This window comes from Haliotis cracherodii, unplaced genomic scaffold (assembly GCF_022045235.1).
Source record: "Haliotis cracherodii isolate W230 unplaced genomic scaffold, xgHalCrac1.p SCAF_4, whole genome shotgun sequence".
NCBI classification, from domain to species: Eukaryota; Metazoa; Mollusca; class Gastropoda; order Lepetellida; family Haliotidae; genus Haliotis; species Haliotis cracherodii.
Genome location: NW_027266297.1, coordinates 65,954,235 through 65,963,572, shown reverse-complemented (window position 1 = coordinate 65,963,572; position 9,338 = coordinate 65,954,235). Strand labels below are relative to the sequence as shown.

The 9,338-nt window shown below is 42.8% G+C and overlaps 1 protein-coding gene across 1 annotated transcript; it reads right to left on the bottom strand.

Moving 5' to 3' along the window:
* Nucleotides 1-6,168: 6,168 nt before the first annotated feature.
* LOC139479607 (mucin-22-like) lies at nucleotides 6,169-6,927 on the bottom strand. The gene has a single exon (XM_071262448.1). The coding sequence runs from the start codon at nucleotides 6,925-6,927 to the stop codon at nucleotides 6,169-6,171; it is 759 nt and encodes a 252-aa protein (XP_071118549.1).
* Between the last annotated feature and the right edge of the window lie 2,411 nt (nucleotides 6,928-9,338).

The following is a 9,338-nucleotide window of genomic DNA, read 5'->3' as shown; positions in this document are numbered from 1 at the left end:
TGACCTAAAGTAAATAAAACTATCATTTACAATTTGAATTGTATTTGCTCGCCATTCTTTTACATTTATCAGGAATAATATTGTGTTATTTTTGTAGCAGCTTTTACTAATATTTCTAATAATAATAACCATTATCAAAAGCACTTTAGTACAGCTGATTATTATACCCGCATATACTTAACATTTAACAAGTCTTCCCGCCGTATCATATTAGTGTAATAACAAAGTTAAACTTCGCATGGAATCGTGTACATGGTATTTCTAGTGTTGGGTGCCCACGGTTGTCTTTGCGTTCAGGGAAAAAAAAGCATGTAGCCGTATATTATTCGCACACCAATGTACACAGGTATCACTGGCGAAGCTCTAGACAAAGCAGAGATACAGCTATTCCCCTTAGAAAACTAGAGATATGAAGCAAAATCAAAGCCACCATAACGTCGCTATATACATGCAATAATCTTGGATGCGACGTTAAGCCCCATTTCATCTCACCCCCAAAGTCACCATAGCCCAAAGATGGCAAGCCTAGTGGGACGCAAGTAAGATCAGCAGATGGCTATGCGACATTCAACCCAAGATCCACCAAATGCCACATTTCATACTAAAATGAAAGGAAATAGCTATCTCACGCCTCAGGCTCCTTCACAAAAAGCATAGTGACAAGGTATGTTCATCTTGCAATCAATTGCTCACTTGATACAGGAATGTCAAGAACAGTTAAAACAATGGACAGCTACTCGACGTATATAAACAGAGCAGCCAAAGATAAAAATGAAACTGGTTGTTTTGGCGTCGACGTTTTATGTTAACTGAAGTTATTTGTTGAAAATGATTGTTATGTAAAGCTACTGTAAACATTTATCAACAAAACTGAAAAGTATATGTGACATCATCCACCTTAGTAGAAGATATACACCTATCGTCGATGGGTAACGTGACATCTGCCTCCCGAGTTGATCAATATAGTGGCAGTTAGTGTATCTATGTTGAACTTTGTCATGGCATCTCAGTGGGATAGCACTATAAAACAGGCATGTACGTCCGGATAACCACATGCTGCAACATACCCACACCTGAATGCGGTAATCTTGACGTTAAGCCCCGTTTCAGATCATATCACCTCACATCACCATTGTTAACGTTTGCTTGTACATAGATATAGTGTAGGTAATGACATGTTTTAATTCAAATCAGATTTAGTTAATAGTTATAGAAGAAAACTCTAATGTTCTTAAAACATTTGGAACAAATTAAATCAGGTTTTACACAGATATAATGAGTTACACTTAATATTTCAAAAGATAACATTCTCTAAGAAATAAATGGTTACCTCACCAACTTAAATGCCACCCAGGTCTTGGTGACTATGCACAAAATTACAAAACAAATATCATGTACTGTTTTATAAAAACTGCTTCATCCTATTTGTATTATAGTTATATTTTAGCATTTTTTAACAAAAGAACGCAAGAACATTACAAAAAAATGCCTATTTATTTTTTACTGTATACTTGTATGAAATAATGATGTCAAATAGTTACTTTTTCACATCATTTATTTTCAGTTGAAAGATATTAATCAAAGAATGCTCCGCTGCCGTTCTCTTGAAGCATTGATAGATTTTTACAGGCTTTCTGTTAAGGGAGATAACTCCCACCAACTTTAATACTGAAAACCACAATGAACTTGATATCCAAACTGAAGCGCTCATACAATATTGTCAATAGATTTCAAGATTTCAAGATTTCAAGATTCTTTATTTCAGTATTGGAGGCCTCGTGGCCCAGAGTACAATACATTTATATCTAACTTATTAGTGGATCTCACACAGTTGATTTACAATGTTTCCATAATATGTGACGTAATACATACTACATAATTATGTTTGTTTGTTTCTTGTGTTTTTCAAATTTCTCTTTAGGTACAAAGCAAGACCTTTGATTGTTGAATGTGTTGTAGAGGACATTAGTTCAATTAATTTTTGACGAGAAGGATGTTTATGGTAATACTGTGGAATAAATGTGTTTCTACTTTGCTTATAGTATGAACAGACTAGTACAAAATGGTACTCGTCCTCTACAACTAATTCATCACACTGGTCACAGTATAGCATCAGCTGATCAACATTTGTTTTCGCATTATTTTTACTATAACGCAGTTTTTGTATTTTCAAACTATGCGAAAGAGTGCGGAACTTAGCTAATACACAGATCAAGTCTTTATCTAAAACACCCGATGTGATATACATCTCTGGCGCTAGTAATGACTTGTATGAATTATAATGTGACAGGAAATGTGAGCTGGTAATCTTTTGAAACCATTTCTGTATCTCCATATCTACACATCTCTGTTTAAACATAGTTATGAAACCCTTCGTGTTTCCACAATCCTGAGCAATCCAGACATAACCAAAACCTGTTTGAAATAACAACATCCTGACATGTGAAACCCAGTTCAAAGCCCCAATCGCATCGTGTGACTGTAACATTTTATAACAGGCATAGGGGTAACGCTTCGGATTCATACGAATAAGTCTACACCAATATTTTAGACACCTGCTAAAATAATTTATACATAGGTTATAACGGCCAACTTCGCCCAAAACGGCACTTGAAGACGCTTGTTTTCCCAGTTTCAAAAATCTTTTAAAATATAAACTTTGTACTCTTTCTATAGATCCTCTGTATGTATATCCCCAAATTTCACTGCCATAATATAGAATGGGTGCAATTTTTGAATCAAAAAAAGCAACAATTGTCTTCAAAGATATATCTGGATAAGTTTTCATAAGTTGAAATAACGGAAAACATGACTTTCTAGCTTGTAATGAAATAGTCTCACAAGCTTTAGACCAGATTAACCTGGAAGAAAATATAATGCCCAGGTATTTATAATGTGAAGTTGCTTGCATTTCCATAGATTTATAAAACCATTTTTCCACTTTTTTTAGATACCCCCCGTTTCTGAAAACAATAATCAATAGCTTGTTTTCGAAACAATTATATTTTCAATTTGTCTTCCAAAATAGCATGTTGAATGTGGTATATATCTCTGTCCGAGACAGGCCATTGCGCGGAGTTTCTGGGTTTCCAGAACTAAACTGGGACGTGTTATATACATCGATTTATGTAGCATACCGTATTTCCTCTATTTGACGCCCGGGCTTCTATTTATTTCGGACAAGCCTTTGACCCGGCGTCAATTAGAGGCCCGGCGTCTGTTGGAGGCCCGACTTCTATTAATACCCCCATTTCACTATGAAGAGGAAGGGAGTCCTCATTATGTAATTTAGGTCCCAAAAAGGGATCATTAATTGTACCAATTGATCGACCCGGCGTCTATTAGAGGCCCGGCTTCTATTTTTTGGCACTGAACAATTGACCCGGCTTCTATTAGAGGTCGGCGTCTATTAGAGCTCGGCGTCTAATAGAGGAAATACGGTACACATATTCTGGAACGGACACCGTGACTTCTAATGTATTGTGCCAGTCTCTGTATTTCACTACAGGACTATGACTATTACATTGTAAGATCATGAGAATCAGATTCTGGTAAAACAAATGATCATAATTTATGATCCCCTGTTACATTCCATGCGTCAGTTGGTGATGCACTTATTCTGATGCAAAACGTCAACGCCAGGGAATAATCAGACTCGATTGTCAGCCTAAAGGGAAATCATTGGGTACAAAAGGATAATAGTGGAGAAAATGGATCACTGAAACTCGTAACGACACATGGTGTTCACGAAAAGGGTGAGCTTGCCCTGTCCTTCCGGTAGCACTCGCCATTCACAGTTTGCATAGAAATGTAAGTGTCTGTTTCTTACCTGATGCCACACAGCAGTAGTCCTGTCATGCATCGGTGGTCCACACAATCAAAGATGGACCAGTGACAAGATAGCGAATTTACCCATCCCTAGACACCAATCCCCACAAAATATTGTTTCAGATATGAAATGGCAAAGGGCCATTTGGAAATAGAAAACAATAGTCAACCTTTTAAGCTTGGCTCCGTATCATGAATTGTCGCTGCGTATATAAAAGATCTATCCTCCTATGAAAAAGAAAACTTTGTTTAAATCTTACCTACCTTTGCAATTGTGACAATACAACGTTTAGTATTGTACAACGTACACTGTTTGATAAATAGCAATATGCATTCTCCTGTAACATGAAGTGACTACCAATCTAATTTGTATTCATCCCTGCTAAATGTGATTCACGTTTCTGAATAATAACCCATGCTTTGGCGGATCAGGTAAACACGCCCCATCTGCAAATGTGGCTGACAGCGCTCGATACGCCCATATATCGTCAATATATGAGCCTAGACACACAGTGGACATAACTGTAATTCCTGTTTTAATATTTGCCCTGTGACCGTGTTCGAATCTGAGGGAAACCTTATGGTTGTGTCTTCAGTGCCTTCTGTGGCCGAGTCCAAGGGAAACCTTATGGTTGTGTCTTCAGTGCCTTCTGTGGCCGAGTTAGAGTCATAGGGAAACCTCATGGTTGTGTCTCCAGTGCCTTCTGTGGCCGAGTCCAAGTTAGAGAAAACCTTATGGTTGTGTCTTCTGTGCCTTCTGTGGCCGAGTCCAAGGAAACCTTATGGTTGTGTCTTCTGTGCCTTCTGTGGCCGAGTTCGAGTCATAGGGAAACCTTATGGTTGTGTCTTCAGTGCCTTCCGTGGCCGAGTGCAAGGGAAACCTCATGGTCGTGTCTTCAGTGCCTTCCGTGGCCGAGTCTGCGGGAAACCTTATGGTTGTGTCTTCAGTACCTTCCGTGGCCGAGTCTGCGGGAAACCTTATGGTTGTGTCCTCAGTGCTTTCCGTGGCCGAGTCTGCGGGAAACCTCATGGTCGTGTCTTCAGTACATTCCGTGGCCGAGTCTGCGGGAAACCTTATGGTTGTGTCTCCAGTGCCTCCCGTGGCCGAGTCTGTGGGAAACCTTATGGTTGTGTCTTCAGTACCTTCCGTGGCCGAGTCTGCGGGAAACCTTATTGTTGTGTCTTCAGTGCCTTCCGTGGCCGAGTCTGCGGGAAACCTTATGGTTGTGTCTTCAGTACCTTCCGTGGCCGAGTCTGCGGGAAACCTTATGGTTGTGTCTTCAGTGCCTTCCGTGGCCGAGTCTGCGGGAAACCTTATGGTTGTGTCTTCTGTGCCTTCTGTGGCCGAGTCTGCGGGAAACCTTATGGTTGTGTCTTCAGTACCTTCCGTGGCCGAGTCTGCGGGAAACCTTATGGTTGTGTCTTCAGTGCCTTCCGTGGCCGAGTCTGCGGGAAACCTTATGGTTGTGTCTTCTGTGCCTTCTGTGGCCTAGTCGGAGGGAAACCTTATGGTTGTGTCTTCAGTCCCTTCTCTGGCCGAGTTCGTCCTAGGGAAACCTTATGGTTGTGTCTTGAGTCCCTTCTGTGGCCGAGTCGGAGGGAAACCTTATGGTTGTGTCTTCAGTGCCTTCTGTGGGTGAGTCCTAGGGAAACCTTATGGTTGTGTCTCCAGTGCCTTCTGTTGCGAAGTTCGAATCATAGGAAACCTTATGGTCGTGTCTTCAGTGCCTTCTGTGGCCGAGTCTGAGGGAAACTTTATGGTCGTGTCTCCAGTGCCTTCTTTGGCCGTGTCTGAGGGAAATCTTATGGTTGTGTCTTCAGTGCCTTCCGTGGCCGAGTCTGTGGGAAACCTTATGGTTGTGTCTTCAGTACCTTCCGTGGCCGAGTCTGCGGGAAACCTTATGGTTGTGTCTTCAGTACCTTCCGTGGCCGAGTCTGTGGGAAACCTTATGGTTGTGTCCTCAGTGCTTTCCGTGGCCGAGTCTGCGGGAAACCTTATGGTCGTGTCTTCAGTACCTTCCGTGGCCGAGTCTGCGGGAAACCTTATGGTTGTGTCTTCAGTGCCTTCCGTGGCCTAGTCGGAGGGAAACCTTATGGTTGTGTCTTCAGTCCCTTCTCTGGCCGAGTTCGTCCTAGGGAAACATTATGGTTGTGTCTTGAGTCCCTTCTGTGGCCGAGTCGGAGGGAAACCTTATGGTTGTGTCTTCAGTGTCTTCTGTGGGTGAGTCCTAGGGAAACCTTATGGTTGTGTCTCCAGTGCCTTCTGTTGCGAAGTTCGAATCATAGGAAACCTTATGGTTGTGTCTCCAGTGCCTTCTTTGGCCGTGTCTGAGGTAAATCTTATGGTTGTGCCTTCAGTGCCTTAAATTCTGTGGCCGAGTCCGAGAGAAACCTTATGGTTGTGTCTCCAGTGCCTTCCGTGGCCGTGTCTGGGGGAAACCTTATTGTTGTGTCTCCAGTGCCTTCCGTGGCCATGTCTGGGGGAAACGTTATGGTTGTGTCTCCGGTGCCTTCCGTGGCCGTGTCTGAGGGAAACCTCATGGTTGTGTCTTCAGTGCCTTCTGTGGCCGAGTCGGAGGGAAACCTTATGGTTGTGTCTCCAGTGCCTTCCGTGGCCATGTCTGGGGGAAACCTTATGGTTGTGTCTTCAGTACCTTCCGTGGCCGAGTCTGCGGGAAACCTTATTGTTGTGTTTTCAGTGCCTTCCGTGGCCGAGTCTGCGGGAAACCTTATGGTTGTGTCTTCAGTACCTTCCGTGGCCGAGTCTGTGGGAAACCTTATGGTTGTGGCTCCAGTGCCTTCTGTGGCCGAGTCTGCGGGAAACCTTATGGTTGTGGCTCCAGTGCCTTCCGTGGCCGAGTCTGCGGGAAACCTTATGGTTGTGTCTTCAGTGCCTTCCGTGGCCGAGTCTGTGGGAAACCTTATGGTTGTGTTTTCAGTGCCTTCTGTGGCCGAGTCTGCGGGAAACCTTATGGTTGTGGCTCCAGTGCCTTCTGTGGCCGAGTCTGCGGGAAACCTTATGGTTGTGTCTTCAGTGCCTTCCGTGGCCGAGTCTGTGGGAAACCTTATGGTTGTGTCTCTAGTGCCTTCCGTGGCCATGTCTGGGGGAAACCTTACGGTTGGCCCTTTAGTGGCTTCTGTGGCCGAGACTGGGTCTCATATAATGATGTCATATACAGTAACACACCACACGGATATAACGAATACGGCCCATTTACCACTTATGCCCCCGTGCACACCGGAGTGACAACTAAGTGAAGAGAGCTATTCATGCATGACATGTTATGATAAACCGGAGATTTACATTGACGTCAACGGGTAATATATGACCAGTAGCATACATTTAACTGGGTGAAGCAAATTGTACATTAAGAATAACAAATAACACACAGGTAGTGAAGCACACGGGTAATGAAGCCAGATAGACAGTAAGAATAACAAATAGCACACAGGTATTGAAGCACACGGGTAATGAAGCCAGATGTACAGTAAGAATAACAAATAGCACACAGGCAGTGAAGCACACGGGTAATGAAGCCAGATGTACAGTAAGAATAACAAATAGCACACAGGTAGTGAAGCACACGGGTAAAGAAGCCCGATGTACAGTAAGGATAACAAATAACACACAGGTAGTGAAGCACACGGGTAATGAAGCCAGATGCACAGTAAGGATAACAAATAACACACAGGTAGTGAAGCACACGGGTAAAGAAGCCCGATGTACAGTAAGGATAACAAATAACACACAGGTAGTGAAGCACACGGGTAATGAAGCCAGATGTACAGTAAGGATAACAAATAACACACAGGTAGTGAAGCACACGGATAATGAAGCCAGATGCACAGTAAGGATAACAAATAACACACAGGTAGTGAAGCACACGGGTAATGAAGCCAGATGTACAGTAAGGATAACAAATAACACACAGGTAGTGAAGCACACGGGTAATGAAGCCAGATGTACAGTAGGAACAACAAATAACACACAGGTAGTGAAGCACACGGGTAAAGAAGCCCGATGTACAGTAAGGATAACAAATAGCACACAGGTAGTGAAGCACACGGGTAAAGAAGCCAGATGTACAGTGAGGATAACAAATAACACACAGGTAGTGAAGCACACGGGTAAAGAAGCCAGATGTACAGTAAGAATAACAAATAACACACAGGTAGTGAAGCACACGGGTAAAGAAGCCCGATGTACAGTAAGGATAACAAATAACACACAGGTAGTGAAGCACACGGGTAATGAAGCCCGATGTACAGTAAGAATAACAAATAGCACACAGGTAGTGAAGCACACGGGTAATGAAGCCAGATAGACAGTAAGAATAACAAATAGCACACAGGTATTGAAGCACACGGGTAATGAAGCCAGATGTACAGTAAGAATAACAAATAGCACACAGGCAGTGAAGCACACGGGTAATGAAGCCAGATGTACAGTAAGAATAACAAATAGCACACAGGTAGTGAAGCACACGGGTAAAGAAGCCCGATGTACAGTAAGGATAACAAATAGCACACAGGTAGTGAAGCACACGGGTAATGAAGCCAGATGCACAGTAAGGATAACAAATAACACACAGGTAGTGAAGCACACGGGTAAAGAAGCCCGATGTACAGTAAGGATAACAAATAACACACAGGTAGTGAAGCACACGGGTAATGAAGCCAGATGTACAGTAAGGATAACAAATAACACACAGGTAGTGAAGCACACGGATAATGAAGCCAGATGCACAGTAAGGATAACAAATAACACACAGGTAGTGAAGCACACGGGTAATGAAGCCAGATGTACAGTAAGGATAACAAATAACACACAGGTAGTGAAGCACACGGGTAATGAAGCCAGATGCACAGTAAGGATAACAAATAACACACAGGTAGTGAAGCACACGGATAATGAAGCCAGATGTACAGTAAGGATAACAAATAACACACAGGTATTGAAGCACACGGGTAAAGAAGCCCGATGTACAGTAAGGATAACAAATAACACACAGGTAGTGAAGCACACGGGTAATGAAGCCAGATGTACAGTAAGGATAACAAATAACACACAGGTAGTGAAGCACACGGGTAATGAAGCCAGATGTACAGTAAGAATAACAAATAACACACAGGTAGTGAAGCACACGGGTAAAGAAGCCAGATGTACAATAAGAATAACAAATAGCACACAGGTAGTGAAGCACACGGGTAATGAAGCCAGATGTACAGTAGGAATAACAAATAACACACAGGTAGTGAAGCACACGGGTAACGAAGCCAGATGTACAGTAGGAATAACAAATAACACACAGGTAGTGAAGCACACGGGTAAAGAAGCCCGATGTACAGTAAGGATAACAAATAGCACACAGGTAGTGAAGCACACGGGTAAAGAAGCCAGATGTACAGTAAGAATAACAAATAACACACAGGTAGTGAAGCACACGGGTAATGAAGCCAGATGTACAATAAGAATAACAAATAGCACACAGGTAGTGAAGCACACGGGT

What these genes read in the sequence shown, in the direction of transcription:
- LOC139479607 (XM_071262448.1), bottom strand. Translation starts at nt 6,927, where the DNA reads ATGGCCACGGAAGGCACTAGAGACACAACCATAAGGTTTCCCACAGAC.